The following is a 27,431-nucleotide window of genomic DNA, read 5'->3' on the forward strand; positions in this document are numbered from 1 at the left end:
GTTCTTAAATTATAAGAATAGATAATGTCACCCAAGGATGAAAAGTTGAGTTTTCAAAAGAGAAAGAGAAATGGGATGATATAAAAAATACAAATGTTTGCCGAAATAATTCGAATCAAACCAACATGTTAAGAAGCATTGCTAAGGCAATCTATACTTCTGAATTTGCAGAATGTATGGTTGATTACAAGGCTCTTGAAGAAAATATTCTTGATTAGAGTCTCTGACCTACAGAAATGTATTGCTTCATTTGTCCAATCCAGTGCTGCCAAAGCAGCTGGATAACGGAATCTGCAAATTCTCTCTCTCTCTCTCTTTCTCTGTCTGTCTCTCTCTCTCTCTCTCTTATGTGTGGTCTCTATCTCTCTCATTCTCTTTCTCTCTTTCTCTTTTCCTCTCTCCCTCACCCTCTGAATGGGAAAATCTCTTGTGTTCCCACTGGGAAAGAACCATAGGAAAGTTTTTTGATTATGCATGTGATAGTACAGCAAAGACTAGGGGAAGGGGAAATTTTGTTTTATGCGCAAAACAAATTTATTTTGTCACATGACCAGGAATTAGAGAAATTCAGGTAGTAATCCATAAAATGGCTCTTAAATTCAGCTCTAAATATTCTTTGGAAGCTTCAAATAGACAGATTGATTATTTCACAAGCACTTCTCAATGTTATCTTTAAAATAATAAGAGAAAAGAAATAAGTGCGTATAGATGTACTCTTATTTGTCACACAAATAACCTGAGAAGTAAAGAATTATTTTCTGTATATCAAATTCATGAGAAAGAGATAAACAAAAGAATGTATAAGCTGTTTAAAATGATTTCTTTTAAACACCCACATTCACACAGAATTCCAGGACAATGTGAATATGTTCAGTTTGGAGAGAAGACAGTGGGAATTAAGAGGCAATAACTATTTCTTGATAATGAAGGGTCATGATGGAGAAGATGGATTGGATTTATGCTTTCAGAATTAAGCCTAGTAGGAAGAAATGAAAGGGAATTTGGAGGCCTAACATGAAAGGAAACTCTCACAGTGTGGACCTCCAAAGATGAAATAAGTTGCCTTGTACAGTAGTGAATTTTCTATCCATGGAGCTAGTCACATAAAGCAATTGTAGACCAATCTAAATAATTAGAGAGGTAATGGCCTTGGCTGTGATTCCTAAACCAGGATGCCTATCAAAATTAACTGAGGCTCTTACCCTCTAGATCCTTTCAGTTATTCACTCTTCAGTTCTCTTGGAGTAATCACAATTTCTCTTTATTACAATGCTATAGTTAATATGTGAGACAAAGAATTACATGATATTACCACTGCACTACTCCTAATGCATCAGTGGATCTGTGCAGTGACTAAGAACAGCTAATATCATAAAAAGAGTGACAACTAGGAATCCTGTACCTCCTGGCAGAAGTACACACCACACACACCACCTGCTAAGTACTCTTGCCAAAAAATCAAAACTGAGTCTGCAGATGTAGGCCCTGGATTTAAATTCCAATTGAATTAAGTACAAAGGCAGTAGGATAGATTAAATTACACCATGGAGATTCAATCAGCAAAATTGAGAGTGTTGCTACAGAGAATTTCTTTAATAAATAACAAGATAAGGCTGGGCGCGGTTGTTCACGCCTGTAATCCCAGCACTTTGGGAGGCCGAGTTGGGCAGATCAGGAGGTCAAGAGATCGAGACCATCCTGGCCAACATAGTGAAACCCTCGTCTCTACTAAAAATACAAAAATTAGCTGGGCGTGGTGGCATGCGCCTGTAGTCCCAGCTACTCAGGAGGCTGAGGCAGGAGAATCGCTTGTACCGGGAGGCAGAGGTTGCAGTGAGCCGAGATCGCACCACTGCACTCCAGCCTCCAGCCTGGCGACAGAGCGAGACTCTGTCTCAAAAAAAAAAAAAAAAAAAAAAAAAAGACAAGTACAGAAGGGGGGAATTCTACATATTAAAAAAGACTTAAGGACGTATCAACAAATAGAAATTTATGGGCCTTATTTTTTCCTAATTTGTAAACAAAAAAAAAGTAATTATGAGATAATGTGTGAATGTTGAAAACTGACTGGATATTTGGGTTTTTTAAAAAATTATTTTTAATTTGTTAAATGTCATATTGTATTGTGTTTAATTTTTCTGAGTCCATAAATTTGGAGACACATACTGAAATATGTCTGGGTAAATGATATGATGCTTGGGATTTACTTTAAAATAGTCTAGGGTGGGGAAAAAGTGGGAGTGTTTGGGGGTATAAGTAAAACAAGAGTCACTGTAGGCCGAGTACAGTGGCTCACACCTGTAATCCCAGCACTTTTGGGAGGCTGAGGCAGGCAGATTGCTTGAGTCCAGGAGCTCAAAACCAGCCTGGGCAACATAGCAAAACCCCATCTCTACAAAAATTACAAAAATTAGCCAGGCATGGGGCTGTGCACCTGTAGTCCCAGCTACTTGGAAGGCTGAGGTTGAGTGATGGGTATTTTGGGGCTTACTATATACTGATCTCTCTACCTTTTTATATGTTTGAGATTTTCCAAAATAAAAGTTAAAAATATACAGATTTCTGGGCCCAGACCTTAGAAGTTTTTTTTTTTTTTTTAGACAGAGTCTTGCTCTGTCATCCAGGCTAGAGTGCGGTGGCACAATCTCCTCAGCCTCCCGAGTAGTTGGGATTACAGGTGCCCACCACCATGCCCAGCTAATTTTTTTGTATTTCTAGTAGAGACAGGGTTTCACCATCTTGGCCAGGCTGGTCTTGAACTCCTGACCTCGTGATCCACCCGCCTTGGCCTCCCAAAGTGCTGGGATTACAGGCGTGAGCCACCACGCCCGGCCAGAAGTTCTTATTTATGAGATTTTTGGAGGTCCTGGGAAACTATATTTTTTCATTTTCCTTTTAAGCTGTGTTAGAAAAATAATAATAATAACAGGTGCCAGTGTGAACCTGACTGCCTACAGGATATTATGACTATTATGGGATCTTTCATCCCTAAGATTCCATGACACAGAGAAGATTATCTTCAGAGCTTTTCCAGTACAAACTTATCTCAAAAAAAAAAAAATCTTATTTTTCCGTTTATCTCAAATCTCCTCCTCTATTTAGTAACAATCCTGAAAACTTTCCACGTATGGCTGCTCCTGCTGATGCCATCCACACATGAATTCCTAGGTAACATTAGGCCTCTCTGCTCCCCTCCTCCATCAGGAATCCTTTGTCCTACATTCCAGTTCCATAGGATCCTTTGCCTGCCTAACTCAACATGTACTGATTCAAGCCAAAGATTCAAATAATGGGTGGTAGTAACTTAGTGTATTACCCTTCCTAAAGAAATTTGTTTTCAAATGAATTTTCAGTATCTTGACAAAGAATATGAACATTTCAGCCACTGTGTCTTAGGTGTATTTTTTAGAATATAAGCTTTTTTATTGAGGAAAAAAATCAAGCTCAAATCATACAGAATAGTTGTAAGATATTTTTATGAATGAGTATACATTACCTCTTAATATTATCTTGTACACATTCTGCATCTACTCAGTATATTTTATCAGGAGCCACTGTAAAATGTTTAAATACTTTCTCCTTCACACAAAATTAAATTAAGTTGGCTTTAAGGCTATGTACATCATTGTATTTGTATTATTTGGAAATTGGTAATCCATATCTAGTTCTGAAGATTATGTCGTTAACTATTACATTTACTAGAAACCCCATTTGCCCAACTATTCTATTTGGCCAATTCTCCTTCAGAAAATCTGACACTTGGGACATCAACACTTGGGTCTGGTGACTGCAAGCCTGGGCCAACCTTGAGAGTCGAAGCACAACTTTCCCTCTGGCAGTTCCTGTATGGAACCGAGTTGGGAAATCTAAGAAGTAGAGGCAACCAAAACCAATGTCATCCAGACAGTACAACTGGGTCTATTATATGAAGAATCTCAACAGAGAGAAAAGATACATGTATAAGATAAAAAGAGAGGAGGAGGCTTTAAAGGAGAGGGATGGAAATGGAGCCTGAAGAACTCCTTGGGTTGCAACAAAAACCAAGAGCACTTTTTGTAGGGTGGCTTTGACCTTGACTATGGGTACTGAGGGAGTTCTGAAGCCATGAAATTTACAAGGACATTTGATATTTGTGATTTTATTGTTCATTAAAGTTAGGTTCTCTTTTATATGCATATATGTCATCTATATAATATACATGTATTTGTGTGTATATATACCTGTATATATACACATGCACATTCTCAGAAATGACATTCTCTAAATATATTTGGCCTATCCTTAATCTCTCTGGATTTTAGTTTCCTTATCAGATGCTCTTTACATGTTGTCTCTGAAGCATTCTATGATTCTCTATTAATATGCATGTGTAGGTATCACTGTTCTGATATGTGGGAGAGCAGAGGGATAGAGGATGTTGGGAAGAATGTTCTTAGTTCAGGGAGTTGGTGGTCTGGAAGGGGTGATTAACATGATGCTGTGTGGAAAAATTCCTGTTGTGTAATTCTAAGCTTATACTTTAAAATATATATACATATATATATATATATATATATATATATTTTAGGTTGGCAGAAATTGCACACTCCCTTCTGAAGCTGGCACCATATGACACTCAGACAATGGAGAGTCGTGGGCTTCGGCGCTACATCATGGAGATGCTACCCATTACTGACTGGACAGCTGAGGCAGTGAGGCCGGCCCTCATCCTCATTTTAAAAAGATTGGATAGAATGTTCAATAAAATTCATAAGATGCCTACTTTGAGGTGAGAGTGCCTCCTAGTTAGCTGTTGCTATCACAGATGTCAAAGTTAATATTTGTCATTTTTTAAGATGGTGGATCATTCTGGAGTTGAATGAATGACTTGAAAGTTTTCTTTGGTATACGTGCATAGTTAATAGGGTCTATGAATGCCTAAGTAGCAAAGCCTACATTTTGAGAAAAATAACATTTTCTTTAAAAGTATATGTGCTCATCTTGAAAAAATCTATCCATTTCTTAGCTATCATGCTCCTCATCTGACACATATAAAAATTTCAATTAGTACCCTTTAATCCCTTTTAAAATAAGGGATAATTGGCCGTATAAATGAAACAACTAATGAGAAAAGAAAATGAATTTTATGTTCAAAATACTATATTTAACATAGCTAGTTAACATATTTAGGTACCAGTTTAGAGAAATTCCAAGCTTTACAATAATCGCCAAGCAGAAGCTTAAATATTTGCAGGATTGAAAACAAACACCTAATTTTCACTTTTTTACCTAATTCAGTGTGGTACTAAATGAACACTATTAATGCTTGATCTTTGTTCAGTGACCTGGGAAATATTCATTGGTAGCCTACATATTAGCAGATGTTTTTCAACCACTGTACTTAGAGATGTGAGCCGAGTTTGGAAACTGTAGTGATAGTGAGCAGATAGTTCAACAGATTAATACTGGTAAACCCACTTACTCAGAAATTTCAAGTTTGGGTTAGTGAGAAAATTTTCTGTCCTTTTAAACTAAACCCAAAAATCAGTGCGACTCCTTCCCGAGAATTTATAGCACTTAATGTTCAATTCATCAGAATTTTTCAGGTATTAGTCCATAATCTCCTTCACACTAATCCAGCCTTCAGGAGTCATTAAAAAAACAAATTGAAAATCTTTATTCTAATAATCGATTATTTGTTTTTATATTCTTTTATACCGTGGTGATGACTGCCTATACATTATTTCAAGGTTATTTATTTCAGTGGCATGGAAATGCCTGTTTTAAAACACTATTTCTTTAGTGATCCCAATAGAACATTTGTGTCTATCAGCAAATGGCTTATCAAAGATTTACAACTGTCTCACAGGGGTGTGTTGAAATAAATTCCTTTCTTAAATACTTCATATCTAAAGATGTTAAACATCTCCAAAAATGACCCATTTATGCTTCCCGAAAGTAGATTTCTGGATTAATACATACATAGGCTTGGTCAGTTTTAGGCAATTTTCTTGGGAGATAGGCTATGAATATGGAGTTGGCTTGGATTTAAACTCATTAGGTGATCTCAGTTCAGCACAAGAAATGTTGACTGAACCTGACCTGCACATTACCTTCAGTGTCGGAGATGTCACATAGCCTCATTTATGAATACATTTCCATTTGTCATTGCAGATTCCATTTCTCTAGAAAACACAAGCTTAGAAAGTATTGCCAGGAAAATATAAGGAAATACTGTTAATATCAGTAAAGCCCAAGCTGTTTATTTTGGGGCCACAGGGATGAATCAGTACTAGGACAATTATGAAATGGATTGACTTTTATTACAGAAAATCCCATATTCATTTAATTGGGTTATGTGTACAGTAACACCATTTATACTACCGTAGAAAGTAGCCAAAAAATACATATCATTTCTTGGGAGGCCAAGAAAGAACATTGTTTAAATAAACTATTTTCTTCTAATGTGATCTTCTTGGCAGGAGTTAAGCTATATAAATCAAATTAGTGGTAGTCTGGTGTAAAAACTGATGGGCGTGTGTAATCTGATAAACAGGTTTCAGAAATGCAGCTGGGGTCAGATTAGTTCTATTGGGAGTAATTACCCCTGTGATCAGTTTTCTACAGTGGTAGTCTTAGGACCCTCTGTCAAAGCTAAAACCAGGGAAATTAAAATGCAACCCGTTCATCATCTCTGTTTTTTCTTCAATAGATTTAGTCGAGTGGGGCAGGCCTGCCTCTGCTACGTTTTCAGTATCTTCTTCCCCTCCCAGTGTGCTCTGTGCTTTTGGAACAATATGGGTAAACTTCATCCCAGAGACACATCCTGTCTTAGATGGGGTCAGAATCACTGTCTCATTCACTTGTTTCAGACTCTCCAGAAGGGAGCCAAGCCGCTAATGGCGCCTATATTGTATTCCAGGCGACAGGTTGAGTGGGAGCCTGCCAGCAATTTGATTGAAGGGGTTTGTTTGACACTTCAGAGGCAGCCAATCATATCCTTCCTGCCTCACCTTAGGTCACTGATCAATGTCTGTGTCAATCTGGTGAGTAGCCAAGTGGCAATCTTATGAAACTTTGCACAATGTAACTCTGCTATTGACTTCTCTGAACTGAAGATTTACAGGTCAACCACTTTGTGCCCCTATCTGCCCATGAAAACAGACGGCTCAGGTGACACTGAAAATAGTGAGGTACATTTCAAGGTGGTGTGTGGGGAGATCCAGGAACCCATCCCTACACAGAAGGGATTTTGGTGTGCTGCTTCCCATGCACTACTTTGACAATTCACCTCTTCAAGTTGCGCTGAGAGTTGAGGGCTGCCAGTTGGAGAGTGGGGTGGCGGAGCCTGCACAATTGGCTAGAAGTTGAGGTAGTCTGGGGTGGGGAACTTAAAATGCAAAGAGGATTTTTTTCTTTTATGGTGCAAAATGACACTATGAGTTGGCCAGTCTAGGATTTATGTGAAGAAAAAAAATTTTAATTGTTTATGTAATATCTAGAGTCTAGTCCTGACAAGGTTTTGTAAAATGTGTGGAAACCATGTTAGAGCATCTCATTAAATAGGACCTGCTGCTTCACTAGTTGAGCAATAAATCTGTAGTTGGAATGCCTAGTGCAAATAGAGCTGTTGCCATCATCATTGTTGTCAGTATTTGCTCCATCAAGGAATGTTGACCGCATTCCTTTGAATTCACAAGTAAGTGTCCAATCTCCTGATTAGAATAGCTTTTTAGTTCATCTCTCATTATTTACATAGTTAACTATAAACAACATTCTACAAAACCTTGGCTGAATTCAGTGTAACGTTCAGTCTGACTCCAGACATTACATGCCTTCAGAAGGCAACAAGAAAGAAAAGATTGAAAGTAACATGCCCAACCTTCAATTTATCATTTTTATTATCATCATCATTGAGACTCCCTTACTACGGTTGCATGAAATTGCAATAGTCAAGGCTGGTCATGTGCTCTGTTTGTATTTCAGGTGATGGGAGTGGTAGGACCTTCCAGTGTTGCTGATGGATTACCCCTTCTTCATCTCAGCCCTTATCTCTCACCACCTCTGCCCTTCAGCACAGCTGTTGTCCGGCTTGTAGCATTGCAGATACAGGTGTGACTGCCTTACCTGTTTGTCACGCTCATTAAGTTGCTGGTTGAGGCACCAGATCATGGTGTTCTCATTTTTTTCTGCAAAGGCTGGGCAAAATCTGTGAAACAAAAGTGTAAACATCTCCAAACTTTTATAGATTTGGAGCTTCAGCCCTGAGCTTGGCCCTAAGTTGTGCTTCTGTAATTCTTCTTGAGATCTCAAATATAGCAGAGTCATTTAGTCCTGCCACAACTTCAGGAAACACTTCAGTCATTGAAAATGTGTGCAAAATAATGGTTCACAGAAAATCAGCTCACAATTGTTAATTAAAAGGCAGTAATATTCACAGTCTGGTTTTAAATTATTTTCAGAAAGAATTGCAATATAAAATTCTTTCAAATGTTATCACTAGACTTTGAATATCTTAATTTTCTTTAATGATTGTGGGTTGAATATTATGAGTGCTTTTTTAAAGAAAATTCTCCCCCTTAATTTATTTCTTAAAATTAAAATAATCATTCCCAAGGCAAAAAAAAAAAAACAAAAAACTGCAGAATCCCGTCTCCTGAATATTTCTGTGTGTCACCCAGTTTTATAGAATGGTAAATCACTGGAAAGCTCCATATTCAATGGAAAGTACACAAGTGATGTAAATGGAAAGTACACAACTGATGTAAATGGATAACTGACCCATCCATTGTTTGACAACCAAGCTTGATGGCTCATCATCCAGAGAATGGGTAGATGACAGAAAAGAGATCAAGTAAGAGCTGTGGCTACTGTGCAGAAGAGAAACAGTGACATCCCTAAAGTGATACTCTTTAATAACTTGCATACAAAGATCACATATTTCTTTCTATATTGCATATTGTTTCCTGGCTTGAAGAAGGCCTTTCATGGCAGGGGCCAGAGGAATAACTACCAAAAGGAGCAAGTGAGAAGTTCTGATTTTCTTCCTTCTCCTTTGTTGTTAAAATATTTATTGGTAGAAAAATAGAGAAAATTAATGGGGACGTGAAGTTGGTTTTGTACCTGACCATAAGTATTCTAATTTTTCATTTAATATTCAAGATGTTACTATCTTTTTAGGTATATAGCTCTCAATTATATCAAGACAATGGTAAAGTATCAGTTTTGGGTAAAGCTTGTATGCTGTACAGACAACAATTGAACTCATAGTTTACAGGAGCAGCCAGCAGGGAGTCACCGTCTCCATCATACTGTGTAAAAACAAACATACTAAATGGGTGTGGTGGTCAATTAATCTTTTCTTCTATTATTGCTGCACAGGCTTTAAAAGAAGATTTTCCTTTAAGCCATGTGATCTCCCCATTCACCAATCAAGAGCGAAGGGAGGGGATGCTTTTAAATCTGCTCATCCCATTTGTGCTCACAGTAGGATCTGGAAGCAAAGGTCTGATTAATTTAACTAAAGGAAATTTATCATTGTTGTGTTTTCTTAAATGTCAGGTTGTTATTTCTTTTTCCTGTTCCCATGAAGGCTATCACTGAAGTCAGTCTGAATAATTTAAATAGGGTCATCTTAGGAAATAAGAGTTTTTCTTTCTTTTCAGTTTAGCTACCTGGGACCAGAGTTTCTCTGCTCTACTTCTTAGGAGATACATCCTATTTAAAGTCATTTCAGTATAGCAAAAATCAGGGGAACAGTCATTCAATTCAGTTGAGAAAATGGTATTCATTGAAGTACAATATAAGAATTGACAGGTGAACAAACTTGTGCAACCTACGGACACTGGGTTTAGCAGAAATCCTGCCACTGTCATTAAATTCCAATGTATTTTCATTACTCTTTCTTCTTAGGGGTAGAGGGATTCTTTTAGGAAAAGTTTGTCTCAAATGTAAGTACAGTGCATCATGAGTATTTGCAAAAAGAAAGGAGATTGAAATGGTAAGCGAGACATTTGTCTAAGACCACAAGTTTTTGGGTACCCACTATGGAGAAAATACTCAGGTGCCAGGAACACTGTTTCTGTCCATTGGTGAAGCTGTACTTGATGGGAAACACCTGAATTTCTAGGGTGTTGTAGTTTGGACTTGGAAAGAGCTGAGTTTTTCTGTATCTACTGTGGACAGTCTACCTTGTGATGTTTTTCTTTCCACTTCCCTCTTCCAAATTCTGCCCCTCAGATAGCCCATGGCTGGAGCAGCCTGAGGTGCAGCTGCTGCTGCAGACAGTCATCAATGTGCTCCTCCCACCGCGGATCATCAGCACATCCAGGAGCAAGAACTTCATGTTAGAGAGCTCCCCAGCCCACTGCTCCACCCCTGGGGATGCAGGGAAAGACCTGCGCAGGGAAGGGCTGGCTGAGTCCACCAGCCAAGCAGCATACTTGGGTTGGTACTTTCTCTGTGCATGTGTATGTATATGTATGTGAAAATATATGTGTAGATAGATAGATAAATAAAGAAATAGACGTACTTAGTTAAGTTCCAACTTAACTCAGAAAGAATTTAGAGACCTCAAACCAGAATGTATTTAAAGAGACCTCAATCCAGAATGTATTTAAAGAAGCCACTTGAACAAGAAACATTACCCTTGCAAAAAAGTCTGGTTTCCTTCAGTAAACATATGCCAAAAAACAACGTGGTTTCACATCTGCCATGCCTAAATTACTTGGCTGTTTTATATACGAGTGTCTGGGCTTGTAAGGAAGGCATCTGCAGTAAAGATTCTTCCATGCTGATTAAGTACAAGATCACTAGTGAGGTTCAGTAGCTGTTATAAGATCTAAACTCAGTCTAGTATACAAAGACACAGCATTGCACAACACGTGGGGCTCATTGGTCTGTCACCTATATAAATGGAGTTCTGGAGTTGGGCAGTCTACATTCTACGCAGCAAGATTTGGTGACCTTGCAATATGTTATGCCCCTACTAGCTCTTTTTCCTCCCTTAACATGTCTTTAATCTCCACTTTGATCATTACTCTAGTGAGGCCAGTCCAGTCCTGCTCCCACAGGCTTCCCAATCCCTTTCCCTCTTTGACTCCTACTTTCCCATTATCCCATGCTGCCTTTAACCTGGTCCTGACCGATGGAGCAATGGAAAGCCACTCTTTGGCCCTGAATGAACTGGGCCAGCAGGAAAAGACCACTCTTGCCATAGCACTGAGAATAAGTGGCAATGGCAGTGGGGAATTTCAAAATGAGAAAGTCTTGCCTGATATTTTTCAATTCACCAAAGCAGATATTGGTGAGAAGTATAAGATGAACACAAACACACTGATGAAAATGAGTCCTTGGAGTTTGGAGTATGGGGGCGGTGTTTGAACTGCCTTATAATGGGATGTGTTTGAAAATGAGGGGATTGACAATGAAAATGAAAAAGGCGAAAAAGACACAAGGAATGCATGTACCCAGGACCAACCCATATGGATGCTCAGTTGGCCAAGGTATACAAAAGTAGAATTCAAATCTAAGCTCTATCATAGAGCCCTACATGAAGTTTAGGATTGAACAGAGGATGATGGAGAAAAGGGGCTTACCATGTACAGGAAGGATATGAGAAGACACTTGATGAGTTTCTGTCCTCTCCACTCTCCGCCTTTTCAGTAAAGAGTTGTTTTTACTTTGTTACGTGGCCAGGCTACTGAACCTGTATTTTAAGTTTGTTTTTACATTTATTTTGAGCACTTACTGTGCACCAAGCAGTTTTCTGTGCTTTACACTATTACCACTTTGAATCCTCTCATATTCTCAATAACTCTAAGAAGTTAGTGTTATTCTCATTTTAGGAGTGAAGAGGCTGGGGCCCAGAAAGGTTGAGTAACTTGCCTGAAGGCATATATCTTAATAAGTGACAGAGCTAGAATGAGTCTCTGTTCTTGAGCCCCTTTTATACACTGCTGTGTCCTAGGCTGATGGAGGTTTAGGTGGGACGTAGAATGGCAGAAAGCCAAAGTCAGCCAACAGGCTTAGTAACAGTGAAAATGTCATCAGAATTATGGTAGAGAAAGAAGAGTGTTGTTTTTTGTTTGTTTGTTTAGTTGAGGGAAAGGAATTGAGATAAGCAGTTGCTGTGAAAAGTGAGATTTTGAGGAGGAATACGGGTAAGAAAGAATCTTGCAATCTCTCTCTGTGTGTTACATGGCATGGTTCTCTCCTGGAAACATCCTAAAGATGGTAAAGGCATATGTGACTCTTGAGGATTTTAGAGAATTGGATTTCTGTGTGCATTTAGTCACTCAATGCACTTAAGAAAGATTTTCGTGTTTTAGTAATCAGAATCAAAATGTGTTTAGTATACACATCTTTTAGATGCTGAGATTGATGGGCCTGAAGAATGATCAAGAAGGCCCAGGTCACTTGACTGCCCCATGGCAGACTCCATGGTAAAAGCTGTAGTAGCAGAGGGAGCTCCTGTCATAATCTTTGATGTCTTCAAAATACTCTGGTTTGTCCTGACACACGGTTTGGGAAATCTGCTTCCTGAAAAATAAAAATAAATGTAGATTGTGAAGGGCTGCCAGAATCTGAGAGGAAAGAGATATGGACAAATAAATCCAGTAGGGTTTAGTAATAGACGTAGTGTGCGATGAAGGGAGGTGTTTTTTATTTTTGGAAAGATACACTGCACGCATTTACTGGTTACCTCTGGGGAGCAGTTTAGTGTGGAGTCAGGAAGGGAACTGGGAAGGAAAAGGACTTAATATTTTTTAACTTTGTGCACTTCTTCATGGTTTTATTTTAGTAACACAAATATTTATTTTTATGGTTAAAAGAAAAAAGGAAAAGATTTTTAAGATCCATGTTTTAGCTAAGAATGTGACTGATATGTCCGTATTACCATAAAGTTATTATGACAAAATAAAGTTATTATGACAAAACTTTTGGAAGGTAAAACGTTAGCCACACATCATGTTTATGAAACATTTTCCTTTCAATTCAGTGGACCACATTGCTCTATATTTTCCAAAATAGTAGTTCTTAAGATGCACTTAAGAAAGATACTTGAGTACTCTTTATCAGAATCAAAACACTTAGCATACACATTTTTGTCTCGATGTCCAGAATACTCTTGCTTAGGAATACATATGAAGTTTTTAGAAACATGGAGAGAGCTTAGAAATTTAGAAAATTTCTAAAGGTTCATAAAGGGCTCTGGATGTAGGTTGGGTTCCTCGGAAGCACAGGTCCGCAGGCTCATTTTTCTCTTTTCCCGGTATGAAGCGCTGAAGGTGATTCTCGTCTGCTTTGAGAGGCAGCTCGGAAGCCAGTGGTACTGGCTGAGCCTCCAGGTGAAGGAGATGGCTCTGCGGAAGGTGGGAGGCCTGGCCCTTTGGGATTTCCTCGACTTCATCGTGCGGACCCGAATACCCATCTTTGTGCTTTTGCGCCCTTTCATCCAGTGCAAGGTGTGGTGTGTGCTTCTCCTCCTGAAAATGGCAAGCTCAAATGAATGTGTGGCTCTCTACTGAGGCAGGAATATGGCAGGAGTGCTCATGGTACCTACTGTTGCCAGTTAGTAGGGCCTGTTAATACTATGCTTGATGAGAAAACCACCCAAAAATATATTCCAGAGGATAAAATTTCACACTAGAAATGCCTTCACAGTAAGAGCTTTATTGGAGTCTGTAAAACTTTGCCCGCTCCCTACTAATCATCCCCCACTCTACCCACCCAAAAGATTGGTCCAGTGGAACAGTTTGGAGAATCTTCTATCTTCAGTGGCATGACTGAGACCTGATTTTAAATAAATGTATGAAAAACATAGGATACTTAACGTATGTTTTTCCTCCAAGACCCTCAGTACCCATCTACACTTGTCCTTTTCATGCCCCAATTTCTTAGGGCAGTGATTTAAAACGATGTAATTATTAAGCACTTCCTGTGTAAAGTGCCATTCTAGGAACATCACATGCATTACCTTATTTATTCCTCACAACAATGAAATAGGTACAGCAGTTAGCCCATTTTATGGATGGAAAATTGAGGCCCTGAGAATGTTATGCCTTCCTTTCAGCTGCTGGCCCAACCAGCAGAGAATCATGAAGAGCTTTCCGCCCGGCAACATATTGCCGACCAGCTGGAGCGGCGCTTCATACCACGCCCTTTGTGTAAGAGCTCGCTCATTGCTGAGTTCAACAGTGAACTAAAAATTCTAAAAGAGGCAGTTCATAGTGGATCAGGTGAGTGTGCATGAGAGTGTTGTGAATTTGTTTGACTAATGGAACTCACAGCCTACAAAGAATCCCTCTGTCCAGGTCACCACACTTTTTGGAACTATGAATACGTTAGCCATTTTGGTACACTGCTAGATTTGACCATTTCTAATAAGTTAGCCATTTGACCACCACTAGATTTGACTTCCTCTCTTGTCAGTAACAAAAGAGAAATCAAAAGGATATCATAAGAATTTAGTTTTCCTTTTCTATATATTTTTTAATCTTCATTTTAGTAGTTAATCTCTTTCTTGAGTATTTAATTGGAAGAAAAATGGTTTAAATCATTACCTTTATTTCCTTTTTGAAAAAGAGAAGGGGGACATTCATTTATTGAGCTTCTATTTTATGGTAGATCATTTCCTTTAATCTATACAAATAGCTTCAAGGTATATAATTGAAAGTCCCTGTAAAGAATGAGGAAACAGACAAGTAGAAAATAGATAAATAATTTACAAGTAAATAACTTACTACTGTCACATAGAAAGTGATTATTGTAAGGGGATTTTTCAACCAGATCTCTGTGATTGATTTATAAAGCCTTTAACTTTAACTTTTCACACATTGGAAGGGGAAGGATTCCCTTAGAGCTGGCAAACTAGGAGGTACTTTCTTTACATTATTCTAAAGGTATTCTTTGAGAGTACATTGCTTTCTTATAACTGTATGAGCAGCAGATTATTGAGGAAGGAAAATAAATCATTATTTGCCATTAGAGGGCAGTCATTGCCCACAAGTAAAATGTAATGTGTGCTAGGTTTTCTTTTCTGTGGGAGGGAAAGGTTATTTGCTTTCTTTTGAAAGCTTTTATTGTTCTTTGCAGACAATGTGGTAAAAACAAAAAATTGACAGGTATAATCCTGGTGAAGTTTACACATTATCATTCAAATATTCTACTTTGTAATAAAATAACCTGACATAGAACTGAGGGGCATTTTATAGGTTGTAATTTCCAGAAAATGAGAAAAAGAACAGTTTTGATTATGCATTGCGGGGTTCACGTCAGACAACTTATTTATTACTTTGATATGCTTGTGTCAGATAAGATATATTTCTTAGTAAAAATTGCCAAGTTGGAAGCTACAATTCAGGTCAAATTTAATTTGCATCCTACCAACCTTGGAAAATAAAATAGAAAACCAATAAGAAAGGCAACAATGTCAAAGCATTTAATATTGTTACAGATGTTATGTTCTGGCAAGGGAACTATTTAATTATATCAGTGGCCAATATTGATTCTTTAAAATAAGAAATCCCCACTTTCATTTGCAACTTTGTTATAAAGATCATTTGTCTGGGACACATTATTTAACTAACCTTTCCTAAAAAATACAAGTGGTCAGGGAGGACTTCGAAGTGGACATTTAAGATTCTCACCATGCATTTCCTTTGGTCTCTCAAATCCTCTAGCCTACCAAGGCAAGACATCCATCAGTACCGTGGGCACCTCCACCTCTGCTTACCGCCTGAGCTTGGCCACCATGTCCCGCTCTAACACGGGCACGGGCACTGTCTGGGAGCAGGACAGTGAGCCATCCCAGCAGGCTTCGCAGGACACCCTGAGTCGGACTGATGAGGAAGATGAGGAAAGTAGGTCATTCCAAAGAATCTGGGCGGAAGACATGGCTTGGCCATATGAGCAAGGGCTTGGGAAGGATTACTGCCCTTCTGACCTTTTCCGCTTCTGATCCCCTAGTCATTTTTACAAAAGGAGTTCTAGGGAAAATGTGACTGATTCCATGATTCCTAATGCCTGCATTTCTATAAATTCCTTGATATCCTTTGGTCATTTAAAAAGAATTCAGGAAAAAAGTAAATCGTTAGTGACTCCTGAATTTTCTTTAAACCTATATAGTCAACTTTTTCCACTAACTCCCATTTAAATTGTGGATAACTAACCAAGGAAAGCACTTATTCTCCTTTTTCCTGGATATCTTGCTTAGAGGGTTGATTGGAACTTAAATGGCCTCATTAGGCAGGGAAAAGTGAGCCGTGTATATGCCTAGGACTCAGAAAAGACCAGTTGGCTCTACCAGCCAGTATGCAAACCAGCAAGCTGTCTTGAGGGAAAGTACTCCAAATTTGAGTTAAGAGAATCCCCAGTGACTAGGTCAGCCCAGAAGCTTCTAAGGCATGTGCCAGAGATTTGGTGTTATGACACAAGGAGAAATACTACATATGTATTCTTCACAGGAGGTTATCAAAAGTAAAATTAGGGTGAAAGGTTCCATTAAATGCTACTGTCATTTCAGGGGTCTTAATATTGCATTAATTATTTTCCACTTGTGTGTTAAGATACTCTGATACAACGTTTATAGCAAAGGTGTGTTGTCAATGCCATATGAATGAGAACAAAATTTAGATCTTCACTCAGAGGCTCTCCATACCAAACAACAACAAAAAGCTCTACTCTGAACTAAATTAAATAGAAGAAATGAGAGTTGAGGTTAGAATTTTAATTAACTAAGATGAATAAAAGTGTTTTAATGTCCTATGACAGTTGGGAATGTAAGAGAAGAGAAAAAATAAATGCTTTGTCAGTACTTACCAGTAATATTTGCAGTTAGCTTCAGCGTTGGTCAGACAAGGGAAAAATCATATAGTCCTGTGCCTGGCCTATAGACACATTCCTGTCTAAATCACCCTGGTGACTGCTCATGAAAATACACCTAAAGTTGTAATTAAGGAAATCTTGACTGAGAAAACACCATGAAAGAGAAAAGGATCAGCAGTTTAAATATCCATTAAGTATGGGTAAAACTTAAAGAAAATCAATTTTTTCTTTAATGCTTGAAGTAGCCTCTCTCAGCAATTCTTATTAATTATAGGAAATGATATCATCTATTTTTGTAGAGCTAAATATATTTTGCAGGTAACCTTGAAAATAATAGATGACCTAACCTGTAGGAAGGAGCAAGGAAAGAAAAGTAAGTAAGACTTAAAACAGGGATATCACTGGCCAAAAGCCAACACTAACATACTGATGAGGCAGCAGGGGGATTGGGGAGCCATGCAATTTTTTGCTTATGTCTCTGATCACAGACATCATAACCATCCGAATGAAAGCAAGATTGCTAACAAATGGTATTGTGTGTTTGTGATATGGGTGTGTATTAATTTAAATAGGGAGGGGTATGAAAACCAGATCATTGTTTTGAATTAAACTTTCTTACATTCAATAATCAGACTTGTATTAAGGCCTATCAGGTATAAGATAAGGAAGAAGGAAGTATGAGAAAGATACGTTCTCTGCTTTCTAAGATCTTATAACAGATATAGTTATGTAGAGGAGATGAGAGACATTTGCAATAAAGAACACCTAACAAAAGAGTTACTGGTAGACAGCACATGATTAATCACCAAACAAATACTGGGGACATAAGTGTTAAGTGATATGTGAATACAAGTAAGGGGGAATAATCAATAGGATTTGGGAAAGGCCTTTGTAGAAATAGCTGAATCTATCCTACCATGTTTTTTATATTTTTAAGACACATTTGTTTATTCTCTTCCCTGTGGACACATCTAAAAAGAAAATATCATTCTATAACAAGAATCAATTTTAAGTCAGTGATTTTATAGCAAATTAAAATTGCTAGCATGTTTTATATTCACCTTTTGATTTGAAATAAGTTCAATTAGAAATATGATTACTTTGATATTTTAAATAAATAGTATCAGATGATCTTATACAGTAGCACACATTCTTCAAAACTCAATATGTTTATCAAAGAATATTAGTGTTCATCAACATTAGCTCATTTAGAATTAAGTCACTTTGTCATAAATACTGTGCTAAAGTTAATTTTCATATGAATTTGAGTACATTAATTTCTGCTTCTGGTTGGGCGCGGTGGCTCATGCTTGTAATCCCAGCACTTTGGGAGGCCGAGGCGGGTGGATCACCTGAGGTCAGGAGTTCAAGACCAGCCTGGCCAACATGATGAAACCCCATCTCTACTAAAAATACAAAAACTAGCTGAGCGTGGTGGTGTGCGCCTCTAGTCCCAGCTACTCTGGAGGCTGAGGCATGGGAACCACTTGAACCTGGGAGGCGGAGGTTGCAGTGAGCCAAGATCGCGCCAATGCACTCCAGCCTGGGCAACAGAGCGAGCCTCTGTCTCAAAAACAAAAAACAAACAAACCAAAACAAAAAAAAACTCTGCTTCTATGGAGAAAACAAAATCACATACTTAAATTTTAAAATTTTGGTTAAAATAAGCATTTATTTCTTTATAGCTTTCAAATATTTTTCCTAAAAATATCTGAAATAGTCTTTCCCTCAGCAGTCTAGAAATTATTAACTGTACTGAATGTGGTTTTTGAATGTCAAGGAAATGTATTTGACTCATTCAACAACAAAGTCCCCTGAAGTATTTATGGAATGTTTTTAAAAAATTATGTGCTAGCTTTTCTCAAATCTTAAATTTGCTGATGCCTGTTGACTTTCACAAATAATCTACTTGTAAAAATTTACATTTGTTTCATGAAGGATGTTCTAGTATGGAAGGGTGGGAGATGTATAGATGCGAAGAATTATCATTACCCACAAAGGTCTAAGTTTTTTATCTGTATGAAGGGACCAATGATAATTTAGATTTACAAACAGCCCTAAGTTGTACACAAGCCAAGGACAGAACCCAAGTACAGCTTTGGTTGGGTTTTTCTGATCAGTGTCATAGTTTTTGTAACACTCTATTCCTTTGCCCCTTTTAGATGACTCTATAAGCATGCCCAGCGTGGTAAGTGAACAAGAAGCTTACCTCCTGAGTGCCATTGGAAGGAGGCGATTCTCCAGCCATGTCTCCAGCATGTCTGCACCTCAGGCTGAGGTGGGCATGCTACCCAGCCAGAGGTAAACAGCTATGGTTATATTATACTCTGCATTTGGGGGCAAAGTTAGAAATTCTGAAAATACACTCCTGTTATTCTACAAAGACTGAAAGAGAAGCAAGCAATGGTAATATTTTTAGATAGATTATTCCACAAAGGATTTGTCAACTAGGTTCCTGCAGGCAACACTTTGCAGTTTTCTAAGCCAAGCTAGTAGAAGGGATCCCAATTTCTGATCCAAGTATTGTCTCTCCTTAAAAATTTTCCATAGACACATGGTCTTCTTTCTGTTGTCAAATGGCATTCTTGTATTTCAGATTTATCACTAGCCAAGCTAATGATGGGTACTTGGCAAGAGTTAGGACCATCTTCATGTTTTTGGTAAAGTTTAGGCTTCTGATATATTATTAGTATTCAGTTGTAGGTAGTGACACTTAACCAAGCAGAAAAGGATCTACACCACTGCTTGTGACCTTGGGCAGGTCATTTAACCGTAATCCACAGTTCTCCCTCTGTAAAATGAAGAGGTTTGCTAAAATGATCTTTAAGGTAACTTCTCCATCTATAGTTCTATGATTCCCTGACAAAACCCCCTTAAATATTTTGTGTGTTCTCTGTCTCTTAAGAATATAAGTAAAAAAAACTTCTGATATATATATATATATATATATATATATACAATAAAAGTCTAATGAAAATGATCTCACATGAGTCAAAACATCTATCTTAAGTAGATAAATGTTTTGGAACCAATGATATTTTCACTTCAGGAATTGAGTTTTTCAAGGAATTGACCTTATGTGGTTTTAGTGTGTTGCTTATTTTTAATACCTATAGATTCATTGTAGTACAATTCACACATGGAAAATAATAAAATTCAGGGCATATTCTGACATTCACACAAAACTAGTTTATATGTAGGAATAATTACCCTGTACCCAAATCCTTTTGCAAATGGTTCATGAACTACACAGATGAAATAAAATTTGTGAAACAGAGCGCAAGTTTGGAGAATATCAAAGAATAGGGTAAAATGATAAATCATTAATAAACAAGTTGCATACTTTTTAAGAAGGCAATGTTTTATGTAAGTACCATTTAATTATTACAAAGATTAATACTATATAAAGGTTTATATCATTGTAAGAAATTGTTTTACCTACCATCTGGTAATTTTCCTTTGAAAAGAAAGTCTTATACACAAAAAGTGTGAACAAAATCAAAGCCAAACAATAACATGTCCAAAAAAAGATATAAAGCCACACAAGCAGCTAATATTGGTAGCTATCGGTATATTTTTAATTGCTAGCAATGTGCATGGTTCTATGAAGAATATTTTAAGAAATCAATTATTTGAAAGTTTTATTTAAATTATAGAATTGTAGAAATTTCATAAAGAGGTTTTTCGTTGTTATTTACCTAAAATAACCAGGCCATCAATTTCCTTTTTACATATTCATTAAGGGGTCAAGTTGTTTGCAGGGAGAAAATTTGTCCTATTATACATATCTTGATTGTACATTTTCTTGATTTCTAGAAATCAAGAAAAAATAATATAGTTAAATAGTTTGGGCTTCATTCATATTTTGGAAGACTAGCGAAGGTAATAATACTATCTCTGTACATAAGGGAAAGTGAGTCTCTTCCTAGGGACAGAGGCTGTTTTTATAGTGAACTTTTAGGTGAGCCTCAATTCTTTGGGGCCAGGCACTCCAGTTTTCTAAATGGTTTAGCTCTTTCCAATTTAACGAGTATTTATTGAGTGCCTCACAGATGCTTAGTTCAATGCTAGGCACTGAAGGAAGGACAGATAAAGCATGACAGTTTCTGTTCACAAATCTCAGTTCAGCTACATACATATCAATCAATCGATAAACAATTTAATTATTCTCTCACCAACCTGACAGGTTTCTTCTTTTGGCATTTACAATTCAGTCACTAGAGGATGGAGAGTAAGGAGGTAAATGCGAGTTCCACGTGAATTTTCTAAGATATCTTCCTTCCGTTTGTTTACTTGCATTTTCATTGCAAAATTAGCAGGGAAAGTTGTGTTCTTTCTTTGCTTTTCTTAATGGCATCAGTTCCAAGAGCTTGGTTGTGGCAGTTCATGGTAAGTGGTTTCTGTGTGCTAATGTTAGAATGCACAAGAAAGAAGCAGGGTCCTGGTCAATGAAACACCATGTACATAAGACAGGTTAAAAATAATCACCACCTAGCCAAATGGTTACCAAAGGAAATGATAGTTTCATCTTCTACAGATTCATTCTGCAATGTGTTTCAGAGCCTATGGGCCCATTCGGAGTTCATTTTAACTCTTGACCAATAAATAGGTTACTCCTCTGAGAGTTGTATCCATCCAAAGCCCTTCCTCCCCCATTGCCTTGAGTCCTATGTCTTGACAAACCCAGCACAAGGTGAAATGGTTGACTGTCTCCTTTTCCTTCCTTGTTCTGTTAAATCTATTTATTTTTGGTTCTTGGAAGCAGAAAATTGCATGCCTTTTTTCTTTTTTCTTTCATTTTCTTTCCCTAAATGCTTCATCTCCCTACCCCTCCTGCAGTGAACCTAATGTCCTCGATGACTCCCAGGGCCTGGCCACCGAGGGCAGCCTCTCTAGGTACAGTGTCAATGCTACCTGTCTATTGGTGTCTGTGCTGGGAAACTAGCTGTTCCCTGTCTCCTCTGTCTCTCTGTCTTCTCTGTCTCTTCTCGCCCCGTCTTAATATCTATTTCCATTCCTTGCCCTTTGTTGTTCATGAACATATGAGCCTGGAAGTCAAAGGTGTAGCAAACCCTCCTTCATTTTCAGCTTCAGAGGTAAATCTCAATCAAGTAAGCCTGAAAAGCTTACTTTAAAAAAAATTATAGAATTCTTTATGGGGCATTTCCCATGGATGTCTAAAAAGTCTGGTATGCCAAATGTTAAATTTATCCCATCTAATTATTCCCTCCCACACTGATATTTATTAAGAATTGTTTTTCAGAGGCCCTTTAATACATCATCAAGAAGCCCCTTATTAAATCAAAACAGGTCTTTTAGCTAATACCATGGATGGTAAGAAAATAGACAATGATGTTATAAAAAGAATGGTAATGTGGATACAATTCATATACTATAATTCCTTCTCTTTGATGCATGCTATTGGGCAGACTTCTATAGTAGCTTGTTCCAGCAACACTTATACAAAGAATGTCTGTTCTAGCACAAAGGTGACTCCAAAACTTGCACGAAATATCAGACACAAACAGTTCTTGGTAAGTAAGAGAAGTCTTATGATGCAAATAATGTAATGTCTTGACTATTGGTTTAAAGCTTCAGAAAAGGGGACTGCACCTTTAACACTCAGATAAACCACGTCAAACATTCCTAATCTTGTGCTGTTGATTCACACCTCTCAACTAATCCTCATTAGGGATAAGGCTTCTTGTTCATCCTTAGATTATCTTTGTGCCATCTCAAGAGATAACATTCCCTTTCAGGTTTGCACTATCTAGTGAGTACAATACACCCGTGTTTATTGCTTTATCACAAAGATGAGGAAATGTTGAGAGGCTGTTCCTGTGAAAGGTTGTCTTTTGTTTTCTTTGCATCTTGTTCAGATTTCACATTTTCTTTTGCAGTTGAAAATGGGAAATTTAGTCCATCATCGGGTGTATTTTTTTTTTAACCAGACCCATAATTCATGACATTCGTGTTTGCCAGCCCTCGCCTTGACAGATCAGTCTCTTATTGGTGGTAAATGTGGAAGTGCTGCAGAGTGCAGACTTAATTCCATTAGCAGGAGCTTTGGGGGCAAGGAGGAAGTTGAGAAACAAAACAGTCCTCAAGAGAGCTTCCCTTTATTCACGGTGTTGGAAGAGATCTGAACCAAGTCTAGCAGAGTGTTCATTGCTTTCAAAGAAAGCAGGTATTTAATGTTTAAAATTACATGTGTGATGAGAACCTTGATTAGAAGACAATTTCAGTGGCCTACTGAGAGTAGAGAGTATTAAATCAGACTTCCACTTAGCTAGCTTTGTGCTGGAGCTTTTCTAATTAGGCCAAATTCTACTCTTGATGAGTAAGGATTGGTGAGAGAAGGCAGGAGTTTGAGTTTATTTTTATGAACTCTCCCAAGTATTTGGCCCCCTCTGGTAGGCTCAGGGTTCAAAGGACCTATCTGTAGTTTTCTAAACCAATTCAATGTGTCCTGGTTCCAGTGTCAATGGAAATATACACAGAGTTTTTGGTAGGTGAGACTGGTTCAGAGCCGAAGCTATTGATTTGTCTATAACTGAATTAGTCAGTCATGGTAGTACTTTGATGACTGTCTTAGATCAACTGCTGTTGATCCGTTGTTTCTGTGACCACTGTGTTTTAGTTCTGGGTGTGAGTCACCCAGACCCAGTTGTGGTCATTAAGAAATGGGAAGATGAGGCATTCACTTTGGCTTCTGAAATAATTCTAATAGCACAGATGCTTTCTACCAACCAGTAGCACATCCACCTTTGCCATACCCTGCAAATTGTATCTCTTGAACTACATCATGTCACCAAGTTCTCTTTGGAGGAGAGGAACTTTTGGCATTTACTAGGAGGTTGGTTTACAAAATAGGATATATACTTTTTATATTTAGTTTCCAGACTTTCTTATTTTTGGCATGAACTTCCTTTAAGCTGCAGACTCTTAAAATCCTGAAGTAGTAAGGCATTAACCAGGTAATAACACTTAGCATACACTCCAACACTGAGGACCTAAAATACACCCAAAGTAGTCCCAATGAAAATCTCGCCTTAAAGCTTAGAGAATATCACGAAGATATCTAAGGGAAAATAATAAACTCTGCTGCTCCCACCCTCTTACAACATTTTACCAAACTTGCATGAGAGTTTCCTTTTGAAAGGACATTTGTTTTAGACAAAAGGGGTAAGTTGGATGGAGTGGGCTAAATGAGGAAGAGACCAAGATAACCTGATGAATAGGTGGAAATCAATAAAAATTGGCCATACCTATAGAAAATTACTTCTAGGATTTTGTTTAAAATGTGCTAACTGGCTTCTTTTAGATTCATCCCCAGAAATAGCCTATTAGAAACACTATGCTCTGCAGAAAAGATTCTTTGTATTGGAAATTAATAAGCTGAAATCATATTCCATGGGAGAATTCTCTTCTCTAGAGACTGTTGCTCTTAGAGATATAGAAATTCATTGTAGATGTTCCTTCTCTGTCTCTGCCGTGAAACACACACACGTATCTGTGGACATGTTTTCTCTCCAGAAGAATAGAGACATACAGAGGCTATTCAAGAACTTATGGCCAGATGTTTACACCAAAGAATTAGATTTTGGTTGGACATGTTAGAACATTTTGAAAGGCAGAAATTGACAGTCAACTCTAATTTTTTTAAAAAAAGATTATAATGCTACTTGAATTTGCAAGGATACTTTTAATCGCAGTGAAAAATAAAAATGTTTGAACAAGACTATATAGTCTAGGTGAAAAGAAAGAAAAATAACCTATATAGTGGAACCCATCTCATGATTATACACACTTTCAAAGCATAAAAACTTGGCAAGTACTCTCAAAATACCAAAAAATAAAAAACTTTTTTAAGTAGCTGAGAATTAACGACAAAGAAAATGTGTTGTGATACACAGATATCTACTTTGCCATTGCTAAATCAGTTCTCACGGGATATCTAAGATCCAGATTATTCCCCCTTTCAATGTGATTTTAGCCTGTAATCTCTAAATTATGTGGCACTTAAGATACAGTTTCTCAGATGTTGTTGAGGTTAAGTAAATTTTAAACAATAATCTTTTATTGAGAAAAGGGGAAGTAGGATTTAGTCTACTGCGTATTTCCCTGCTCTCTACAGATGCCTTATCGCTCCCGTGAAGTGCTAGCTTCATGCATTCCTATCACAAGGCAATCACTCAGGGTAAATGATGATGCTTCATGTCTTTTGTGCCACCTGTAAATTTCTCTAAATGATATTAAAATTGAAACCAAAAGCACAGATAAAGGCAATGAAAATATGAATTCACTTTTCCATGTGCTGGTCTCACCTAGTGCTTCTATTTAAATTTTTAACTTATAGGAAATATAATTCAATTTATAATTTTTTTGTAATTTTGAAATAAGCGATATGAATTTTTATTGCATTATTGAATGGCCCTTGTTTACCTATCCTTTATACCTTATTTATAAAGTGCATCCTTTATAAAGGATAAAGTGTATATAGTGCATAAAAGATATACTTTATAAAATATATCCTGTATGCACTATATGCCTCCATAGTATTAGGTATATATTTCATTAGGAGATGCATACATATTTATATGCTGCAATCCAGGCCATTATACTGATATAGGAGAGAAGAGGTCATCTATGTCAGAATTGTCTTCCTAACATTCTCTAAATTTCCCTAGCTTATAAATTACTTCCTTGCATTTCAAAAAATATGCTTTTGGTTTTTGTAGATAATATGGGTCACACCAGTTCTGCTGAGCCCCAGTTGCATTTACTTCTCTAAGACCTAGATTATATGGTTTACCATAGTGATATTTTTCATTGACTCAAAAATATAAGAGATTATTTACTCCTAAATATATTGTAAGATGTTAGCTTCAATTTAGAAACCTTTATTTGCTTATATCCTTATTGTTCCACCTTATTGCTTGGCCAAAACTATGGAAATCAGCCATATCTCATTCCCAAGATTAAAAATTTTAGGAAACCTGACTGGGTACCATGGCTCATGCCTGTAATTCCACCACTTTGGGAGGCCGAGGCAGGCAGATTGCTTGAGGCCAGGAGTTTGAGACCAGCCTGGGCAACATGGTGAAACCCTGTCTCTATTAAAAATACCAAAAAAAAAAAAAAATTAGTCAGGTGTGGTGGCACATATCTGTAATCTCAGATTCTTAGGAGGCTGAGGCATGAGAATTGCTTGAACGCAGGAGGTGGAGGATTCAGTGAGCCAAGAGAGTGCCACTTCACTCCAGCCTGGGCAACAGAGCAAGACTCTGTCTCAAAAAAAAAAAAAAATTAGAAAACCGGTTTTCTCTGTTGGACAGTTTTAAGATGTTGTCCCACTACTCTGACATATCTCGACAAATAGTCTCAACTTTTCAGAGCATGAAATATACATTTCACTTATCTGAAAGGATTCAGTTGTCTATTGGAGTATGATATTTTGTGACCACAAAATACAATATAATATTTTAAAATATGACTATCAAATATAACATAGTATTTCCCTAAAGGGAAAAATAATTTTGATTACTGCAGTTGTAGTAGGTAGGGACTATGATGGGACTGTTTCAAAAAATTTAAATAAAAACTGGACATAATATAGAGAGGTGCTTAGTGAAAACCCCTTAGTCTTCTCCTGGTTCATTCTAGTATTGCACATCTTATAGTCATAAATCACAAATCCTGCAGATGACTGAAATATTACATGATGTGGAGAGAAGCTAAATTGAAACTTTTCATATGTAACTTCAATTTGATATAGACCCCAGAAAAAGAAACATGTTCTGTATAAATTATCATTGTGAACTTTTTTGGCTGCTTATTCCAAACTGTACGGAGTTAAGCCAGCCTTCAATATTCCAAATATAAACATGTTAGCAATCACATTTTTAGAGCGAGTATAATTTATAAGCCGGGATATTTCCAAGGATATATTTTGTAATTTCATCTTTGATGGGTGCATTCCATGATGAAATGCTATATCATTTACAGAACAGCTAAATACTAAAGCTATAAACTTGATATATCTCTTAGTTATAAGCCTCTCTATCCATAGAGAAAATTTCGATGCTTATGATCCTCTCCTGGAATAATCATCATGAAATTACCATTATGTTTTGACATTTAACACTCCCTGAGTAACATGCATTTCTTTTCTTTTCTTACACCATTTTTTCTCACAATCACAGATTCCTGAATAAAAATGAGACAAGTGGACTGCCTCGATTTCATTTTCTCTGCCCTATTATTTTCAAAACATTTTATTACCTGCTTCCTTTTAGTATTCTAGAAGCAATAAACTCATTACAACATCAAATGTAAAACAAGAGAGCATGCTATGTACATCACTTTTCATGTTCAAACCATTGTACATCAACTAACTTCTTTTCTCTACCTTAATGGGAGGTAGTTGGTAAGTATTAACCTCCTCTTAATGGCCAAGGGAACTGAGGTAACATTTAGATGTCAATGAAAAATCCATTCCAATGAAAGCTTTGCTTAGTATTAGGAGAAACTTGTTTCTACTTTTGTGCATATGGTTATTGAATACTCTTTCCAACTTAACAGACATGTTAACATGTATAATTAATAAGGAGATGTCATTTCAA

At 37.3% G+C, this 27,431-nt stretch overlaps 1 protein-coding gene across 12 annotated transcripts in view; it reads left to right on the plus strand.

Moving 5' to 3' along the window:
* Window positions 1–27,431, plus strand: part of UNC80 (unc-80 homolog, NALCN channel complex subunit) — a 233,478-nt gene that overhangs the window by 197,196 nt on the left and 8,851 nt on the right. For 9 of the 12 annotated variants that reach the window (XM_030804163.1, XM_030804164.1, XM_030804172.1 and 6 more), the window contains 10 exons: window positions 4,568–4,768; window positions 6,902–7,025; window positions 7,966–8,091; window positions 9,361–9,484; window positions 10,219–10,425; window positions 13,261–13,445; window positions 14,054–14,219; window positions 15,663–15,842; window positions 18,969–19,107; window positions 21,646–21,702. In XM_030804163.1, the coding sequence (XP_030660023.1) occupies window positions 4,568–4,768; window positions 6,902–7,025; window positions 7,966–8,091; window positions 9,361–9,484; window positions 10,219–10,425; window positions 13,261–13,445; window positions 14,054–14,219; window positions 15,663–15,842; window positions 18,969–19,107; window positions 21,646–21,702 (1,509 nt within the window). The remainder of the gene's footprint in view (window positions 1–4,567; window positions 4,769–6,901; window positions 7,026–7,965; window positions 8,092–9,360; window positions 9,485–10,218; window positions 10,426–13,260; window positions 13,446–14,053; window positions 14,220–15,662; window positions 15,843–18,968; window positions 19,108–21,645; window positions 21,703–27,431) is intronic. The other 3 variants (XM_030804170.1, XM_030804174.1, XM_030804171.1) reach the window with 2 other exon arrangements.

This window comes from Nomascus leucogenys, chromosome 22a (genome assembly GCF_006542625.1).
Source record: "Nomascus leucogenys isolate Asia chromosome 22a, Asia_NLE_v1, whole genome shotgun sequence".
Taxonomy (NCBI): domain Eukaryota; kingdom Metazoa; phylum Chordata; class Mammalia; order Primates; family Hylobatidae; genus Nomascus; species Nomascus leucogenys.